We start from the raw sequence: 19,893 nt of genomic DNA on the forward strand, positions 1-19,893 counted from the left end.
TCTTTTCTGTTGGGAACTGACTAATTTTCGGTCGTAACCACTTTGTGTAAAATTTTCATCATCCGGGAGGTACCGGAACTTCCTTATCTCAACCGTTTTGTTGAAAAATTTGAAGCATGTCCCCGAACCCCTATGGGAAAGTGAAGCCATATTCTGACCCCTATGGGAAAGTTCAGGCGATGTAGTTGACGGATAGCGGGGCATATCTGTGTGGGGTAGTTTTGAACCTGCGTGCTAGGCCGAATCAGTTGACGGCACCCCGGCGAGGACATGCTTGACTCGCTGTACCGACCTCGGCGGCGTTGAAGAGTACTTCAAGCGTTCCTTTCATTGGATCAAATGCTGCTCTAAGTGGGACAACTGCCGGAAGCACAGTTGCCCTTATCTAATGGCTAGCGGCTGTGAATCGAGTCCCCGACAGAAGAGACTCTTCTAAGAGGCGGTCTTTAAAGGGGCGGATGGCTTATCTGTGTGGGTTTACCTAGTGTGAGATGCTAAAGAAACGGCTCTGCAATTGATGCCCATCGAAGGTGTTTAAGTACGAGGAAGTGTGCTCGCCTCAGTGTTGCAACCATTCTTATAGATCGCCCACGACAGAGATTCCTCTCCACTACTAGTTTCACTTGTACGGAAGTCATTGAGCAATAACTACAGTAATCAACGTCGGCTTTCAAACCTTCGCGAATACCAAAACGATAAGGTCATCAGAATACAAAACAGCAAGAGGTCAAGTGGAAAATATGCCACACAACCTCCCATGCCCGCCCGGCGCCGCGGTCAAGCTGTTCGTTCTCAACAACTGTTTCCTTCGGGGAGTTCCTACAGCGCCTTATGTAGAGCCTATCATACCTGGGCATGAAATATTCAACGACCTTCCATGCCTCGTCTTCCTGATCGAGAGCTCGACAGGGAGGAAAGTCCTCTTTGATCTTGGTCTGAGAAAGGACTGGCAAAAGCTCAGCCCAGTATCGTTATCAGAGATTCGGAACGACCAAATCGACATCAAGTTAGAAGAGGACATTGTTGACATTCTGAAACGCGAGGGTATCGTCCCGGGCGATATAGAGGCTGTGGTGTTAAGGTGCGTGCTCCTGGTAGCTTTTCCATGAGAGCTTCTTTCCGCCAATGACATACGAATGTGGATTAAATACAGTCACCATCATTGGGATCATGTTGGAGATCTCAGTTTGTTCCCTGAGACTACACGTGTTGTAGTTGGCCCGGGATTTCTAGATGCTTTCCGTCTAGGTTATCCCGACGAGGGCCTAGCGCCACTGCTGGCCAGTGATCTTAGGTGAGTAGATGTACAACATATCGCACAGATGCTTGGAACCCATCGATAGCTGAAAATCTCCAATTTAGTGGGAAGTCTGTCGACGAGGTCGACTTCGAAGAGTCCAACTGTGTTCCTCTTGGTCCATTCAAAGCTTTTGATTACTTCGGTGATGGCTCGTTCTACATCGTGGATGCTCCTGGACACAGCATTGGTCACATTGGCGCCATAGCCCGGACAACAAGCAACCCCGACACATTCGTCTTCATCTTCATGGGTGCCGACTCATGCCATCACTGCGGAGAGTTTCGACCTTCTGAACGTCGCAGAACCCCGAGCGACTTTGGTCTTGGCTTGCCGATTTCAGTGCCATCTGCCCCTTGTGCCGGGCTGAGATCTGGCGTACGCAAAGTTACTCAGGGCGGGTCGTGTGGAAGGCCGTTCTACTCAATTACGCGGGACTTTCTATATGCCGAGTACACTCATGACCACGAAGCTGCGGATGCGACGATTGCGAAGGTGCAAGAAATGGACGGGTACGACAATGTTTTTGTTACCATGGCACACGATGATTCTATCCCTAAGATAGTCGACATGTTTCCAAAGACTATCAATGAATGGAGGTTCAAGAAGTGGCATAAGACGTGTCGATGGACGTTCCTGAATGACTTGCAAGGCTTGGCTGACGCCAAACTGGGAGGTTAGGCTAGCACAAACCCTAGATTTCCTCCAAGGAAGAGCAAATGTTGACCAAAGTAGAGTTTTATGCATCGACAGTCGGCCAGAACAGCATGGGTATGATACAGAAACCAGCTTTAATGCGCAATGTTGTCGATGGAGGTAGCCATATTACCACCCCATTTTGGATTCATCCACTACAACTATCTAATCGAATGACTGTGTCTCACACATCCTGTGGTACACGCCCCTAGCTGTGAATATCTCCTGGTGTGCTTAAATCTCCTGAATGCGACGCCTATGGAATACGTAGATTAATTCGGCGTTCTTGATAGTACTAACACGATGAACTATAGCAATTGTGATCCTATTAACCTGCTTTGCAGCATCTGCCAACGTAGTGTGGACAATGCTCTCACTTTCTGTATTAAGCGCACTAGTCGGCTCGTCGAGGGGGAAAATCTTGGTGTCGCGAATCAGAGCACGTGCAATTGCAATTCGTTGACGTCGGCGGCCACAGAGCTGTGCATCTTGGGGGGTCCTGCGGGTGTGGCGAGTCCCTCCGGTAGGGAGAATAAAGTACCCTTCTATGACCCAGTCGCATGAACAAGTGTTGAGCTTAAGATGAAGGATTGGAGAGCAAGATTGATGAAACGAGTTTACGACAGGGAAAGTCGGTTATCAATTGAGGGAAAGTTGATCAAAAACATCGTGTTAATGTTTGCGAATCAAATTAAAACAGCAAGCAGAATAAAATGACACCTTCGATAATACCAACAGCGCAGGACGTGAGTAAGCTTCGGTTCTCGAAGAGGCAGCAAATACTCGTACCCATGGAGGTTTGTCCCTCGGGTTAAGGCTGGAAAATGTCAAGATTCCCGGGGAAGAGTCATCGCCGACAGAGTTTTCATCAATGGAAACGATCAGACATCCACGCGGCTCTTGAACTATTACGAACATGGATCTGTTGTGGTAGCTTAGCTGCCCTACTTGTGGACTTAGTCTGATCTCCTTGGAGAGAGATGTTTCCCTTCGAAAGGCACCATTTCGGGCGCCGGGATCTGCGGACCCCCGAGGCGTCGAGACCGGCATGTGGCCGGGTGTTCGTCCCGAAATTCGACGGCAGTCCGTACCCCTGAGTCTCCAAGCTTCAACTCTTTACACGCCATACCAACTCCAGCCAAGAAACCCCTTTTCACATGGCCCCATTCGAAAAGCATACACCATGTGAAGTGTCTAGGTCGATGGCAAAAAATGCTTCTCAGGCCCCATAGATTTGGCAACTAGGATTACCAAGACCCAGAAACGAAATTGGCCGGATGAGTCACGGGTTGGTTCTAGGGGAACATTGTGACGGTTTTGCTGTAATGATTCCACAAATTCCACCATCAATCGAAAAGCCCGATTGTGAGAGCCGAGCCCCAGGCCATCACTCTGGGCCCGGGCATCGTGGATTTTCGTAGCAGGCCGTTCTCGAGCTCGATAATAGTTTTTCTGGAATTGAACAATGCTCAAGTGTAATATGTTTATAAATCGGGATTCTTTCCCAAGAATCAGATAAATAGGGTACAAGCAATCCGACACTTTTGTTCAGCACCCGCCAACACCTTTTTTCCCAGTCAAGATGATGGCCAAAAAAGAACAAATCACGAGCTTCATTCTGGCGCTGGGTCTGACCCAGGACAGGGCCTCGCAGATCCATCAGCGCAGTGAGATCGGGTGTAACTATACTGAAGAGATACTAAGCAGTCTGTATCCTCAGAACGTCTTCTTGCCGGAGACTCCCGAATACTCTACTTGGATTAACAAATACTTGTAAGCTTTCCGGGTACACCAATCTTCTCTCTGCAATGCTGACGATTCAAAGCGGCTCTCGGCCTCGCCTCAACGCATCTGCGGTTTTCACTCCAGAGAACACGGACCAGGTTGCCTCTGGCGTCAAGATCTTCGAGTTCTTCCAGAGACAGTTTGCTACTCGTGGTTTGGGCTTTACATCCAACCCTGGAGCAGCCGGCATTGAGGATGGCGTGCTTCTTGCCCTGGAGAAGATGAACAACATCTCACTTACTCCATCCAAAGATATCGCTAGTCTTGGTCCAGGTAACAACTGGGGTCGGGTGTATGGTACACTCGAAAGCCAGAGGGTCACAGTCACTGGAGGTGAGCTTGCAGTCGTTGGAATCTCTGGCCTCTTGACTGGTAGTAAGTCAAGTTCCAAATCTCAACAATGAGCACGGCCTCCGACTGGTATACAGTTATGGACCCTAACAGCGCTATTTAGATGGATTCGGCAGTTTCCTCGGAAGTCGTGGATTCTCCAGCGCCGACATCGTCAACTTTGAAGTTGTTCTCGGCGGCGGAAAGGTCGTCAACTCCAATGCGACTGAGAACGCTGATCTCTGGTGGGCTCTCAAAGGAGGTTCCAATAACTTCGGAATTGTTACCCGCTTTGATATGAACACCTTTCCCCTGCCCAACGGCATCTTTTCTGGCTCCATCTCGTACAACCAGAGCCAAGCCGATGCAGCCCTGGATGCGTTCTACGAGATCCAAACTGGAGCGCTGCTTGACGACTCTCAGCTCGTGGTCACCTGCATGGAGATGATCATCCCCGCAATCAACCTCACTACCATCGACATCTCCTCTTTCACTGACAAGGTCAACTTCACAGGCCCTTATCCCAAGGCGCTTCAGCCTCTGATAGATGTCGGCCCCATTGCAACAAACTTTTCTCGCAACACTCTCACCAACGAGGCATCCAAGGCCGTAACACCCGAATTCTTGGCAGTCTATACCCAGAGGTTAGTAGTAGATCTAATCGCTTCATGAGGAAAGTGCTTACATGGGAATCTTGGCAGAATCGCTCGTGGAAACATCAACGTCAAGGCGGACAGGGAGCTGTACAAGGAGATCTCTGCATTGTTTTTCTCCCACTACGCGTCTTCGACTCTTGCTGGCCACACAATCGGCTTTTCTTGGAACCCCGTCACTCCTTTCGCTGTACAAGAGTCCAACAGAAAGGGCGGCAACACAGGTGGCTGGCAGGAGCTCAACCAGAACTGTAAGTGCAAACACACTTTTGCCAATGGCAGACCTTGTCTGTCACACGAATAGTGTACTAACCAGCCATTCGCAGCACTCAATCTGAGAACAAGCTGGAGCAACGCCGACGACGATACGACGGCCCTCCAGATGGACGCTGAATTCTTGGCCAAGGCAGCAGAACTAGCTCGTAAGCGCGATGCTCTAATGCCGAACCAGTGGATGAACAACGCTGCCGAGACCGCCGATGTCATCAGAACTTACGGAAAGGAGAACATCAAGAAGATGAAGGCTGTCTCGCAGAAGTACGACAAGGAGGGAATCTTTCAACGTCTCGTCCCTGGCGGTTACAAGCTGGGTGCCTAGATGATACCTGAATCCTGCCCTGTCGTAGATACCTATGTGACTGAACAGTGCATTTAGTCTACTTCTCTGATGAGAACTCGCTAACAGTGGACCCGGTTCTCTGGCTAGTCGCCCACAGGCTGAACAATGTTAGCTTCATATCTCATGTGCATAATCAATCAAAATTCTGGACCAATCAATCTTTTTTGAATTATAAATAGAAGACGGTTGACATGTTAACCAACCATGTAGAATTTTGAATGATTCAGACTGCACACAGACTCTGCAATGCACCATCGACGCTGCCGAGTCACAAGCATCTCCACTGAGCTTCAAATCGTCACCAACCGCGACAAAACTCACGATTGCCACAACATGGTTGAAAGACATACAACACCAGGTATTCGCTGGTCGTCACCGACCCAACTACTAATCCGGCCCTCATTGGCTTATCTATGGGAGAGCGGACGGGATCCCGAGTTTTCCAATGGGTATGGTCGTATGTGATGGTTGAGAGAGCAGAGGCAGTCTAAGATGTCAGAGAGCAGCGCAGACTTGGCCCAGACTCTAACCCCGTTCCCCTCCTGAAATGTGAAAAGGAATCTCTCAACACTATGAGACATCCAAATATTACATTTTTGACATTGCCGAACTCAATAGGGACGTTCTTGGACTTGAAAAGCAATCTCAGGACATTATCTTGACTTGGTTTGACGTAACTAATTCAATTTGATACTGATGGAGACAACTCCTCCCATTCGTACTTATGAAATACTCCCTCCGGCCTGTAGACTTTTGTTAATAATTTCTACTAATTTTTGATTCTACCAGATGCACCATATCCTAAGCTCACAGCTGCGTCGAGCTGATATTGTCTCTGTCCCAGACATATAGAAGGCACTTTATGAACACAACAGAGTGATTTCATCCTGTCCTTGACTTTTGCGGACTAGGGCATCACTATCGTAACACTGGATGAAACACACTTCCTCTGGAGATTGATGACTGAGATAGCATCACGCATGCTCGCAAGCCGCGTGCTATTCGCCATCTTGCAAGCCAGGGCCTCCTTTTCTGGTACCCAACGATTTCAGCAAGACGTTGTGGCTGTATTAAAAAGGCACGCATCCAGAGCGCTTGCGATATTTCCTTGTCAAAGGGGTAACTTTGATCTCTTTCGACACTGGAATGCTCATATGCATTACCGCCAGAGGATCGCGACAGACAGTCTCGAACGAGCGCCTGACTTGTCCTTGAAAGTTTCAGACCCGAACTGGGACAGACGGAGGAGGTGTGGAGGGTCCCTAAGTTGTTGCTATCAATGGGATGGCAACTTTGATTTCCCTAAGCTTCAAAGATCCTGTAAAACGGCCATCATGTAGTTGCGCAAGCTGGCGGGATAGGAAAGCAGCGAGTTCAGCTTGCCTTGTGTTAAACTGCCCTAATTGAGAGCGCATCTGGCTAGTTTTGAGAGAGTTCATCTACATGTGACTTGGTCTACGATTATAAGATTTAGCTCGAGGCTAAGTCTATAATCTACAATCCTGACACTCAAAGCTTTGCCACCGATGCATACCATGCCATCCGGCTTCACCCACCGGGACGAGGCGAGGGCGGGAGCGACCGCGGCTACCAGCACCTCATGGGACCTGCCTAAGGTTTTCACAATTCCACGCCATTGATCTGCGCCTTGACTCGTTGCGCGTCCTTCGATGGAAGCTGAGCAAGCAAAACCTCGAGCTTCTCGCACGCCGCATGGATCTGCGGAGCCATATCCCAGCCCAGGCCCTGCTGTTTCATTGAGGGGTCGGAGTCATCGTCGTCGTCAGTACGGGGAAATGCCATCAAGGCGCCGATCCAGTCCAGACGAGCCTGGGAAAGCCACTTTGCGGTTCTGGGCTGGGCCAGCCATCGCAGAGAGTTCTGTAAATTGAGATATGTGATAAGAAGCCAGTCAAATTCCTGATCCGGATGTGGAATGGGGCGGCAGAGCTTGTTTTTGGTTTCTTCGTCGCTGTAAGCTGTCTCAACATGGGCGATGAAGGCTGCGCTGAAGACCTGCTGGCATCCACGAACAGCCTGCAACGTGATTAGGTCTCCGTTGAATACCGGGATTGCTTTGCGCTTCTCCAGTCCGTCCGCCGTGCAGTCGACAAAGAGGGTGTTTGGCTGCGGCTGGTAGCTGCTCCCATTGTCGAACTTCACCTCGTCAAGCCCGATGCTGACAACTCGGCCCTGGCGGACAATATTTGTAATCTTCTTGAGCTGCTCGAGTTCGGCCACGGATACGGTGGCACAGCGGAACATGGTCGGCCAGACGTCGTCGCTGATGCGCATGAGATGTCCCTTTTCTTCCAGCCGTTTCAATAGATCGCTCACAGATGTGGCCGCCATGATGGCCTCCACCTGCGTGGGAAAACAACTGAGGGTCCTCGCGGCAAACTCGGCGCCTGGCTGACTCTCGCTGCGGTCAAAAAGCCACGAGTCCCGTGGCACTATCCACGTCAAGTTCGAGGCGTCGACTCCTCGCGAAAGTAGCCATAAGCAAGTATCGATGCCCGTCTTGCCGGCACCAACGATGGTAAAGTTGGCGAAGGGCTGCGATATTTTCGACAGTGAGTTCGGCGTCACAAAAGAAACGTCGGAGGCCACTTGGTATGACGGGGGGCCCATGGATGGCACCTTGACGCGCATGTACGTGGAGTCGACAATGCGGGGGGAATTGCCAGCTAATTGGAAACTCTTGCCCGAGATCATGGAGACGAACTTGCCGCCACCTTCGTAATTACAATTGGGGAAGTACTGGACTCGTCCAGACGGTAGGAAGTGTTGGTTCAAGACCTGATCGTAGTACGCCAGGACCTCATCGCTGGTAGCCAGTTCATTGAGGCCTTTGTTCCAGCCGACTTGGTCAATGAAGCCGCTGCCCAACTTCTTCGAGTTGACTCCATAGAAGGCGGAGGGCTGATGCAGCCTCACAAAGGAGTAGGCCGTGGTCCAGTGACCTCCGGGGCGACTGTAGCGATCGACGAGGGCCACAGTAGCTTTGGTGTCCGAGAGCAAGGTATCGACAAAGGCCATTCCCATTCCACCTGCGCCAATGACGAGGTAGTCTGCTTCGATAGATTCCGCCATGATATTGGATTGATGGTTAATACTGGAGAAGTCAAGTCGGAGTAGTCGCACTGAGTCTGCTATTAAGGTGCTTTTCTGAGTTGCACCTTTCCGTTCTTGTCGCCCACAAGCGTCAATTGGTTTTTATGTATATATTTAGAGTCTCGGAGTCCCGTGTGGAGTTGTGGGTGAATTCCATGGTCATCCATGTGCGTTCGGGGGTTACCCACATCCTGGAATTGAGTTAGAAGGTCGCATCGCTGATGTGTACCACAGTACAAATGAGATGAGTCTTGCCGTAGCATTTACCCACCGTCCGAAACCCCGGTGATGGAGATTGTAGTATCTCGGACATGGAACGCAGCTCTCGGTCCCGTCAAGGTGGACAACATATCCGTAGGGGTTCCATAAGTTAAGGTAGACATTAACTATCACATCGCCCCTGTTCTTCCTCGTGACAGCTACTTGTAAGCTATTTAATCTAATTGCTCTTATCCTGAACTCCAATTTGTAGGCAGCATGACTGACAAAAGTAGCATTGGGCGGTAGTCTTGCTTGAGAGATCTGCAAGATGCAAGTCAGCTCCGGATCCCGGGCCTGAATACCGGCCTGAATCCTCCGCGCCGTCTATACAAAGGGTTTCAGTCAGCCGCACCACTTTGCGGCCGAGCGTGCCCAGCCGTACCCAGCCCTCGAAGCTAGATTGACTAAGCTACTCCCCGTGAGTTATAATGTCGCTGTAGCCAAATGTTTAATGCAGTCCATTCACAACAGTCGCTCATTGGGCCTGCTTCATACAGAATTTAACCGATGCAGGGCTTGTAATCGCTTCGCTCTGATCTTCGTTCGATCACAGTTGTCGAGCAATGACGGATTGCCCTGCTTTCACTGCCCCACTGGCCAACTCATCCACTTGGAACCAGGCCGGCTCCCTTGCAGATTGCAACCACGGGCATATCCAAGTTTCCTTCAGACCTTGCTTTTGCAGCGATCCGATAACTAGGCTTTGAGTCATACTGACGAGAAGACAGTGAAATAGAGCGGTATAGCGGAAATGTCTACTAGGACCTACTGTACGGAAGTGATGATTATTTATCCCATCGAGGTTCATAACCGCTTTGTTGACCGCCTGTGGATCGTTCTCATTTGTTTCTGAAGCAGAGCCGACAGTGCCCCGCAGTCACCTCAAGTCAGTTTACCGCCCCCCTCCTCTGTGTTTCAACGTCCAGATGCCTTCCTACTTCCCTAAGCCGTTGGCAAATTCGAGCCATGCCATCGCATGATAGTCTTGCTCCAAGTATCGGAGTCCAAGTGACAGAGCTTGACAGTGAAAAGGGCAACAGTCTTCATGCCGACGGTATCTCGGCCTCGAACAAATGCCGCGTCTGCAACAAAACATTTACCCGCTTAGCACACCTTCAGCGGCACCTCGCCTCACACGGGGGCGCTAAGCAATGGTTGTGCGAATTTTGCGGGAACTCGTTCGGCCGCCGGTAAGCCAAGTCATCGTGACATTTTCCTTTTGTCTCTGCCTCTGCCTCTCAGCCTGTCCAATCAAGCCACAAACTAAAGCGAACTCCAAGAGACGTTTTGAACCGGCACCTCGGAACCTGCAGCCGGGCCGTTCCGGGAGCCCGTTCTGCAGTTCGCCCATTGAACCGAGCCTGCAATCCATGTCGCGAACGCAAGACTAGATGCGATGGACGGCAGCCTTGCAGCCGGTGCTCTCAAGCTCCCTCGAGGTGCGTCTTTGCACATCGTCGGATGCTTCGACATACCACGGAGGACGCTGCTCAGTCGAGTGCCCAGGATATTGGATCTCTATCAGCACGCTTAAGCGGCAAGGCATCAGCAGCGTCCTCGGCTTCTGATCAGCCGTTGCCCTCGAAAGAGACATCTGCATCCGCTGGGCAAATGAGCACGGATTCTGCTTCTTCCTCTTCCTCTGCCTCTGCCTCTCAGCTGTTTCCAGGGCAAAGCCCGGCCTCGGCAAGCAATAACCAAAGCATCGTCTTTTCTCTCAACATGCCTTTGGATGACGTGTCCGAACAAGATTGGATGCCCACCATCGATCCATTCGCTGGAACGGACGAGCCTTTCGACATACTTTCAACCTTTTCATGGACAACGGGTGGGCCGGAAACGCTTTGGACGGCCCCCGGCGATGTCACCCTTGGCCTGAATGGAACGGCGAATGAACCTCCTGTCGACAGCGTTGCCGCAACGAGCCCCCATGATGATCTGGCATCGACTATGCACCCGCGACGGATGTCTGTCGAGTCACGTCTCGCCCCTCCTGGACTAAGTCTCCTTCAGCTGGATCCTTTGGAACACCACCGCACGGTGATCGTTGACTTCCTCTCTACAGCCTGCAAAGACGTGCCGGGGATCCACAATCTCTTCAAGACGCAGAGCATGGGCATGATCTTGAACACCTACTTTGTTCGCCACCACCACAAGGCCCCCGTCACACACCTGCCAACCTTCAGTATCGCATCCGCCTCGACGTCGATCGTGCTAGCCATGTCTCTTTTTACAGCGTCGTATACGCCGTCCCTACGCTTGCGGTCGCGACAATTCCAAAGTGTGCTGGCGGCGGCGTACCGTTTCGTAATCAAGAATGACAAGGTACGTCAAGATTGCCCTCTAGGCCTTTCCATGCGTAAGGCCAACCGCTGACTTGAAGTATGATCAGACCCTCGAAAAGACAGGAGAGCCGTCGGTGTCTACGCTACAGGCCTGTTGGCTTCTGGTCATGCTCGAGAATCCAATGAACCCTGGGCATTGCGCAGGCAGTGTCATTCCCTTCGAGGACCTTGTTTCTCTAGCTCGCCGCGCGCACGTTTTTGACGGCGCCCGGTTGGGAAAACTCGGTCCCGACCCACGGTGGGTAGACTGGGTAGACTCAGAGAACTTCCGTAGGCTGGCCTTCGCCCTGTACGCCCTGGACTGTCTCCGAAGCGTCCTAAAAGGGGGAGTGCCCCATATTCCGACGTGCGAGATGCAGCTGCACTTGCCTGAGCCCGAGGTGCTATTCCAAGCACCTAGTGAAGCGGAATGGCGCCGCCTCAGGAACGCCGGCGGGCAACAGCAGCACCGCACACCCGTCTTCTCCGTAGTCATGGAACTTGCCCTCCGGGGCCTGGCCGACCAAGAACATATGCCGCAGACGCTCATGGGCAAGTTCGCTGTTACGCACGGGATTCTCCTCCACGCATGGCAGGCCAAGACGCAGTACGAACTCGGACGCCGCCACATGCCTAATTCCAGTGCGTTGGAACTTTTCTTCAATGGGCGGGCGCAAGAAATTCGTAGTGCGCTTGCGGTCCTATATCCTGGGCGGCGTGCGACGCTCTGTGATACTAATCATGATCCTCAGAAAAGCGACATGGCGTTGCTTTACAGAGATCGCGCGCTGGCGTGGTATTACTTGGCTGGTGTCCTCACGCTTCCGCAAAGCAGCTTCTCGTCTGTGCAGGGCGTTGAAGCAGAAGAACACGGGCAGACGCTCACTTTCCAGGGTAGTTCGATGGCCTTATTCATGAAACGACTGGTAAAAGCGCTTGACCGAGGACATCTTCAAGGTCTTGATGGCGACTATGCCGCTATGTATCGACTCGTGAGTTCCATCAGCCTCGAAGAGGAGGAACCCACGACCGAGGTCGGGACCTTGATATACCTCACGATGTAGACTGTAGGTGAGGCTTGTCGTTATATAATGGCACCGTCCTTTCCAGCGGCAAGTTCGATGTGATCTACGGTGTCGGCTTGATTAAGTCCATGGATGCTCTTGAATTAGCTCCGATCCTCTTAGACAAGTCTGTTCTGAGACTCGTTCCTCTTTCCGTGCCTTGTTCAATTGCATCCCTCATCTGCTCAAGGGAGATGCTAGGAAGCACTGGAGATTCAATTTGCAGCATCTGGCTAGCATTGAACTTGATCGGAAGGATATCTACCGGTGAGATGCTGATGGCATCCCTAATGATCGACGGTGGATGGGCGTGATCAGCGAACAAGTTCGCCTACTTTACATTCGCCTATCTTATGTGTCTAGGTTCTGGCTATCAATTCCAGGATGGCAAACTCCCATTCAACCGGTTGGAGTAAAAGACTAAGGTGAGGATTACGATGTATTCGAAGCTGTTCGACATGAAGCTGCTAGACTCTCGCACGCCAGTCCATTCTGCCGATTTTTGAACGAATCTTTGTTGCTGATACTGGCATTTTTTCAGATCACCAACTATGGCAACATCGGAGCTTGGAAGCCCCTTTTCGATCCGTGCATAAGGACCAATCCTCGCTCTCGGAACATCTTGGACATGAATTAGAAAGCGCACACGCTCCCCGTTGTGATTGGAAGATTGCCCAGCAGGCGGCTCGCAGCCTCCAAAACACCCGATGTCACCGACTGGAACACATTGCCACAACCTACATTGAACGAGGTCCGAAGATACAGTCCACGAGCCTAGGTGAAGTGGCAATTACAAGACGTCCACTTTCCTGTTTTACATGACAACAGACGATCTTATACACTAGCAACAGTCAGCTCGGACAGCTGATGAGATGAAAGGTCGTGGTATTGATGTCAGCTTGATTCTGGTGGCAGATGCGCCTCATATCTGTGACACTAGTCATGGTAAGTCGTCAGAGGGCTAGGCGGCAGTATTGAAGGCGTGCGATTGGCTTAAGAGATATGCATTTGGTTCTGGTCGAGTGACATAAGGCAGAAGGCGTGAGCCAGAGAGCTTGGGGACTGATAGGATTCTGGGGAAAAGGGGGGAAACAATTAATCATTGTAGTCATCAAGCAAAGAACCTAACTCTCGTTCATTCAGGACCCACAATGGCCCCTTCCAAGACACTTCGCTTATTTGGAAGGAGAAGCATCCACGAAGTCTCATCAGATGGTATATTCAGCTCACGAAGACGCCAATGCAACAGCTGAAGCACCACTTCCCGTTTGCAGAGCACGCAGTTCTTCGTCAGATCGGCGCGGCGCAGACTTGGGTGGCATGTCGGCCCAGGCCTCCTCATACCCAGTCGACCGAGCATAAAGCGCACCAGGAGCCTCAAGGGCGTCCACAACCATATGCTGAATCTTCCTCCATACGTCGTCACCTTTCAGTTGGTTCCAGGCTTTGTCCTCGTAAGACTTCAGCAGTTCGTGGCATAGCGCCGTTGCCCTTGCCTGCTTGATGCCATGCCCGTCGTCACCAAAGTCTTGCAATCGGTTACCAATCGCTGGATGTGTGTCAGTGGTTAAGCCAGGCGACAAATTAGGAGCTTCATGAACTTGCCTCTGATTGATGTTTCACTCGGAACCTTAGGTTCATAAGATGTGATGAGTCCCACATCGATCGGGGTTCGTCCTCGGGCCGTGTATTCAATCAGGTCCATGCGGATCTTCCACTCAAGCAGCCGCCTCTTGTCCTCACGTGAAAGCCACGGCTGAGCCAGCGTCGTCAGGTAAAACACTGCAGAGTTTACATGGTGCCTAAGAAACGTCAGAACTTGTCGACCCACAGCTACTGGAGGAGAAACTTACATGAGGAAAAAGTCGTACTTGACGTGCTTAGTCGGGTGAATAGCTGCACTGGAAGCAACAAGAATAATGGCGTGGAACATCTCCGCCGTCCTTGCTTCTAGCTCATCATCCAAGACACGCACTTTGCGCAAGACCTCGAGCATAGGCTCCTTAGCTCTCTGCAAAATTCCATCCCTGATCTTGCTTTCATCCTGGAACCGCGCAGCACCTTGCAAAGCAGACGACGTCCGCACTTCCTCAAATAGATCCATAATAGCTGGCATTCGCGTGTGTTGCGCGCTCTGCTCAACAGCGGCTTCGCTCGGCAGCAGGAGATCGTCGAGCGAACTAGTCCCGTGGACCGCGGTCTGCGCAAGACCCTCTGCGACAATTGTGGGCTGCTTCCATTCAAGACCGTGCATGAGCTGGATCAGCGAGTGTAGTACGCCGCCGTGTAGGCGGAGGAGCATGTTGTTGGACGCAGCATCGCGCTTGAGCAGTGTTTCGCGTACAACCTCCTCGTAGCCTTCGGCTTCAATCCTACGCTGAAAGTATGCGAGGAAGTCCGGATAATATTCATCCTTTCCAAGATATTTGTGTGCGGAGCTCCAGTCACTCAAGAGTTCGGTGATGACCACATCATGGCGAGGCTCGACCGGGCGTTGAAGGTCGTGGCGTAGATTAAAAGCCCTCTGGATTTGAACCTCGCTGGCTCCGGTACCGTAGAGCGCGAGAATATGATGAAGCATCTGCTTGAGCTGTTAGACTCTTCGCCCCCTTGTTTCTGCACCTCTTGTTTGGGCCCGACTAACGTGGTCATGGAAACCGGATCGGTTGAGGAAGACATGATGAAGCTGGCGAAGGAGGATTAGAACCTGATCAGACCCCTCTTTTGGACATAATAGTCCTCCTTACTTTCAAGTCCTTCTCCAGGAGCTCGCTAGTTCGCTTTGCTGCCTCATCGCTCTGCCTGATTCCCCAAAGACCTGTGTTCTCGGGAGTTATGACGATGCGGGTAGAAGCTGGGCTGGTAGACATTGTCAAGTGATTTTATGGTAACACAATCAAGGTCAATGCAGAGACGGGATCAATCAGGCGTGCGATCTGAATTTAGTCTAGAAATGAGCGACGACCTGACTGCTTACAAATGTATTCAAGACTAACATCAGGACATCTATCCGCAGCCATTCGGTGGATGCAATGACTCACAGACGATCTAGAATGGGGTCTCGGGACTCTGATTCATTTTTCTAGACCAAGGTATCTCGACTTTTCTGTCTGTCCCCTTGTTTGATCGATGGTCTCCTCTATTAGATTCAATCCATGTCAAAGTTGGAGTTTGCAACTCTCGCGCTCCGTTCGTCACGCGAGATGCCCCGCCTTGATCCCCGGGTGTGGGACCCAATGAGCACGTTGATTACGTGATCAGTAATTCGAACCAGCCTACTGGTCCAAGCTAGCTAATATTGACAACGAAGAACCTTGTAAATTTGTAAGGCATGAGACAGTAGCGACAACACCAGCAAGAGGACATATATCAAGCTGGTGACAAGACATCTTGAATTTTGTGGGAAAAGGTTTGATACGTTAAAAGGCTCGCTTCTCGCATGCCCGCTGGACTGTTCCTTCGTCTCCCCTGGCAACGACCAGCGAATCGCGAGAATTAATGTATCAAGTAGGGCCTCAGTTGGCACCTCCGCCTTTTCCCCTAAATTGTCAGCAGCATATTTTCGACGTGAGAATAGCATAGATGCTCTAACTTCACTGATTCGATCTCTCGCTTGCTTGCCCCAAGCCTTCCTCCTTGGCCTTCTGATCACTGCCGTCGCCCTCGGGCCTTGGTGAGATAGCTCTCATACTCGTACGTGCCCCTATAAATATGTTTGCATTAAAGTAGGCAAAATCGGTAGTCAGTATTTCTCTCATTACGATAGGTGGACACCAGTAGATATCGACCCATGTATCTAAGGAGAATGAGTCCTCCACCCAAGTCCTCGTTGCGCATTCTGACTGTGTGGCTAAGTGAAAGGCTATGTCGGGAAGAGCCCCCTCACTCAATGTCTCGATGCCTCCATCTCTTCCTCAGACATATCACAGAGCTCATAGTATTTGCTAACCAATTCGCTCAACTTTGGCTCCGAGGCTGCGAATATCTTCACCTGCTCGCGCATGGCCATCGACTTTTCTCCGAGTTCAGCTCCACTTGGAATCCTCTCAGCCAAGAACCCTGTTTTCTCTTCGTTACCCCCGAAACAGATCTGTATTTTGCAGTTGTCAGCCGCTCGACCTCTACAATATCTTTCATCTGGCAGATTTGTAAGATGAGGAGACAGGAAATGTCTTCGACGTACCTCCGCCTCCCGCATGATGTCGTTCGAGGCGCACCAAACTTCATACGGCTTTCTCTTGTTTGTTTCAATCAGGCATTCGATGTCAAAAATTTCACAGAGAGTATTTGTAGCTTTGGTCTTTTGATCCGGTGATTCCGTGGGCGCAGTGAGAAACTTGGCAAAGATATCCCGGATTCCTTCTTCATCGGCAGTCTGCACAAGCTGTCTTAGGCAGACCTGCGTCTCTTCAATGGGTACTTGGCGCCACATGAAGTCGGTCATGGTGCGGCGGTACCTTCGTTCCAGGGCATCAGCACTGGAAGGGACTTTGGTCCGCAGTGCGGTCTACTTATTTAGGTATTCCAGGTCAGCGCTGAGGAAGGACTTTTGATTATTGTCGTATGATCTATGATTCGTACTCAACTCTATACATTTGGGAACAAGTTCTTACGATGAATGAATCTTGGAGCTCCTCAAGGTGTTCGCACTGTTGTGCGGTGATGCTTTTGTTTGTTGATGACATGGCCAATCTTGGAGCTCCGATCGGGAATGCTGACTCGCATTCAAGCCAAAATTGTGATGAAAGAGTGCACGTGTAATGAGAATCCTGAGATGTGATGCGTGTCAACTCAAGGACAAGTCAAGTGTCCTATTTATGCACACACGGGATGGTTGCGTCTAGTGGTTGCTCACATGACAAGTGCACTTGGTGTTGGGCTGACGACCTCGACTTCTTGCATTCGGATCCTGCGGATCCCTGGCCCTCGTTAGACCACGGCACCATTTGATTGGCTGCAGTGATCAAAGAAGACAGTTCTTCAACAAGGACGGAAACCATATGATTCGAGACGCGCAATCATGTGCTACGCAGAAGTTCTTTTGTCGGTCTCTTGCTTCCGGAGAATCACGGGCCTCGTTCTCAAGACCTGCAACGTCCCATAAAATCTCCTACCTTGCTCAATAAAACTGTTCGCAAGGACTAAACCTAAAGTACGTACACTAAGGTTGGTGATACATGTACAGAAAGTGCATCTCAGTCAAGGAGAGCCTTCTCGAGTTTCATCTCAGATCTTCAAATTCCAGAAGCAAGTTTTCAATGTCCCGACTAAAGTGGAAAAGGCGTATAAAAGAGACAGGCCACTAGGCTACTAGAGATGGCTAGAGATTCTTAAGCGGCGCTTTAGACTAGGCGTATCCCGATACGCCGGCGGCAGAATACCTGCGAGGTCAGCTTTGATCTGCAACGCCAAAGTGCGCGAATGCCATCGCTGAAGCCTCGTGTCACCGCCCATTACCCAGTAGTTGTCAAGCCGGGACTGCCGTTTCCACATCCCCCGAACCTCTCCTTCCGAATCGACCCCCCAAGTTGCATCAAGTCGAGCGGCGATCTCCTGAGGCCCAAGGATTCCACTGCTGTCATGCTGATTTTCTCCCGGCGGCTTGTTGATGTCATTCGTTGCCGAGGCCCCCAGTATCTCTGCCGCTGTCTTACGCGCGTCTCGGTCAGCAAATCCGGTACACCACACCACGGCATCCGCATCAAGTGTGCTACCATCAGAGAATTTGAGTCCAGTAGCAGTGAAAGCAACAGGTTCGACATTGGCTTTGACACCTGTTTTGCGCTCAGATATGAGCGCCGTACCGCCCACATCGAGGTAGTGTCCTCCGGCCTTTTCAAACAAATTGACCATCAAGCAGCATTCCGGTGAGCGGCTGTCTAAGACGGGGAACCCAGCTTTGGCAAGGGCGGCATAGCGATCCGGCTCTTGAGAGGCAAGGTGAGAAAAGTGTCCCTGCACCATGTGAGCGTCGATGTTGGTGGGCATCGCCATAGAATCCTTGTCTGCTTCCACGCCAAGCTTCTCGTAATTTCCATGTGCTGCAGGATCGCACACGTACGCGACTGGGAAGATGTAGGTCGGTGACCGAACAACCATTGTGGTCTTCAGACCGGCAGCGTAGCAATCCTCGAGAATGTCGAACGCAGTATTTGCTGAGCCTATGACCAGAGCAGACTGGATTGAGAGATACGGGTCAATCATATAATTCATCGTCATTTGATTCAAAGTTTTCGACTGACCTTCACTCCAAGCATCTTCCAGTCTTTGGCGTTACGATAGGCAGTAGAATGAACACTGACACCCTTGTACAGATTAGCATTAGCCATAGGCGGCATGTGAGGCTTCTGCGATCCGATCCCAGTTGCTTGAACTATGTGCCTGCCCACGGCAACACGCCGACCAGTGGGTGACAAGAATGTCACTGTGTAGAGCCTTGAAGCTTGACTGTATGTCGTCGAAATAACTTTGGCCGAGTTGAGAATGTTCAGATTGAATATTTTCACGTATCGCTTGACCTGATTTGCAAGTTCCTCTCTAGTGAGGAAGTGGGGAAATTGCTGCTCTTTTGCGTATTCTAGCCAAATTATCCAACGTTAGTATGATTGACGTTCGAATTGCGATGATTGCTCCGCGGTTCGGACTGAATACCTACCCAGATACGCCATGGTGCAAATTGCTGTTGGAATATGAAACTTCATTGCATGGTAGCGAAGAGCCCAGTTGTCTCCAGGGGTGGGGTTGCGATCGAGCATGACACTCTCGACGCCCAGAGCCTTCAACCGAGCGGCGACTGTCACTGCACTACATCGTTTTTTGTACTCATCAGCTAACGTGAACTCATTGACGTTATCGATATCCAGATCGAGCTTACCTGTTGCCGCCACCGATGATGATTACATCGGTTTCGAACTGTTCGAGAATGCCCAGCTGCTTTGCAGGGCCCCGCAACAGACTCGAATTTTCGGGATAGTAGACAAAGTCATCAAGTCTAGTGCTCAATACCCAAATTTTCCAGCTCACGATGTCCTTATTTCCAATTTGGAGCTTGTAGGGTAAGAGAATAATTTTTCCATGGCAGCGAGCAGCTGGAGACGCTGTTCTGAATGTGAGATTGCAGTCTATGAATTGCTTCGCGTGATGGGTCAGTTAATCTATTTGTAAAGGAAATGGCCCGAATGAAAACTCACGAGGGTAGGAGTGACCGGCGCGAAGCTCGCGACTCCATCAATCTCGATCTGTGCCAGTCCCCGGAGATTCTTTGTTTCCATGAGACTGCATGCAATGACGGCCGCCCGTTGGAATGTTCGGAGGTGATACGTGAGTGCCAGCTGATCTTTCCAGTATGCCTGCTCTGCAAAGAAGCAGTCTTCCAAAGCAGCCGCATGGTTAGCCTTCAGTGCTGATGTGAGGTTTTCGACAATATCGAGGGTGATTTTGGTCGGCGTGCTTCCGTTCATGTTGGCAGGGTCTATCGTTCCTTCGGGGATGACTGGGAGAGGTGTCTCAGCCATCATTTTACGTATATCCGCCTTAGGCGGGTACTCTTCATACACCTCAGCCATGATTCCTTTGCAGACTTTGTCAGCTTCACAATAACTTTCCCCGAATAAAGGACAGCGCTTGTAGATCTTAGACCTTGCCGCTATGTATGATTCTGTCCTCGTTGATGAAGCTTGGGACTGCCGCTGGCAAGTAGATGATCGGGTGGTATGAATGAGGGGAAGTGTCTCATTTTTAGCTTTGTGAC

General features: G+C 50.8%; 6 protein-coding genes across 6 annotated transcripts; 3 read left to right on the forward strand and 3 right to left on the reverse strand.

Annotated features, from left to right (window-relative positions):
- Positions 1-740: 740 nt before the first annotated feature.
- On the forward strand, positions 741-1,978 carry N0V96_009988 (uncharacterized protein; the record flags this gene model as incomplete). The annotated part of the gene is made up of 2 exons (XM_053197315.2): positions 741-1,081; positions 1,363-1,978. 2 exons carry the CDS (start codon positions 741-743, stop codon positions 1,976-1,978), a joined length of 957 nt encoding a protein of 318 aa, XP_053045193.2.
- Positions 1,979-3,575: 1,597 nt separating this feature from the next.
- N0V96_009989 (uncharacterized protein) lies at positions 3,576-5,359 on the forward strand (the record flags this gene model as incomplete). Its single annotated transcript, XM_065758808.1, has 5 exons — positions 3,576-3,766; positions 3,819-4,153; positions 4,233-4,752; positions 4,810-5,012; positions 5,088-5,359. 5 exons carry the CDS (start codon positions 3,576-3,578, stop codon positions 5,357-5,359), a joined length of 1,521 nt encoding a protein of 506 aa, XP_065612575.1.
- A 1,641-nt stretch (positions 5,360-7,000) lies between these two features.
- On the reverse strand, positions 7,001-8,473 carry N0V96_009990 (uncharacterized protein; the record flags this gene model as incomplete). Its single annotated transcript, XM_053197313.2, has 1 exon — positions 7,001-8,473. The coding sequence occupies one exon, from the start codon at positions 8,471-8,473 to the stop codon at positions 7,001-7,003; it is 1,473 nt and encodes a 490-aa protein (XP_053045191.2).
- Positions 8,474-10,477: 2,004 nt separating this feature from the next.
- N0V96_009991 (uncharacterized protein) lies at positions 10,478-12,143 on the forward strand (the record flags this gene model as incomplete). Its single annotated transcript, XM_065758809.1, has 3 exons — positions 10,478-10,977; positions 11,038-11,080; positions 11,148-12,143. The coding sequence occupies 3 exons, from the start codon at positions 10,478-10,480 to the stop codon at positions 12,141-12,143; spliced, it is 1,539 nt and encodes a 512-aa protein (XP_065612576.1).
- A 1,226-nt stretch (positions 12,144-13,369) lies between these two features.
- On the reverse strand, positions 13,370-14,724 carry N0V96_009992 (uncharacterized protein; the record flags this gene model as incomplete). The annotated part of the gene is made up of 3 exons (XM_053197311.2): positions 13,370-13,692; positions 13,767-13,945; positions 13,997-14,724. The coding sequence occupies 3 exons, from the start codon at positions 14,722-14,724 to the stop codon at positions 13,370-13,372; spliced, it is 1,230 nt and encodes a 409-aa protein (XP_053045189.2).
- Positions 14,725-17,453: 2,729 nt separating this feature from the next.
- On the reverse strand, positions 17,454-19,603 carry N0V96_009993 (uncharacterized protein; the record flags this gene model as incomplete). Its single annotated transcript, XM_065758810.1, has 5 exons — positions 17,454-18,320; positions 18,386-18,720; positions 18,799-18,947; positions 19,018-19,055; positions 19,334-19,603. The coding sequence occupies 5 exons, from the start codon at positions 19,601-19,603 to the stop codon at positions 17,454-17,456; spliced, it is 1,659 nt and encodes a 552-aa protein (XP_065612577.1).
- Between the last annotated feature and the right edge of the window lie 290 nt (positions 19,604-19,893).

The sequence above is a fragment of the Colletotrichum fioriniae genome, assembly GCF_027942845.1.
Source record: "Colletotrichum fioriniae strain IMI 355084 chromosome Unknown scaffold_13, whole genome shotgun sequence".
NCBI classification, from domain to species: domain Eukaryota; kingdom Fungi; phylum Ascomycota; class Sordariomycetes; order Glomerellales; family Glomerellaceae; genus Colletotrichum; species Colletotrichum fioriniae.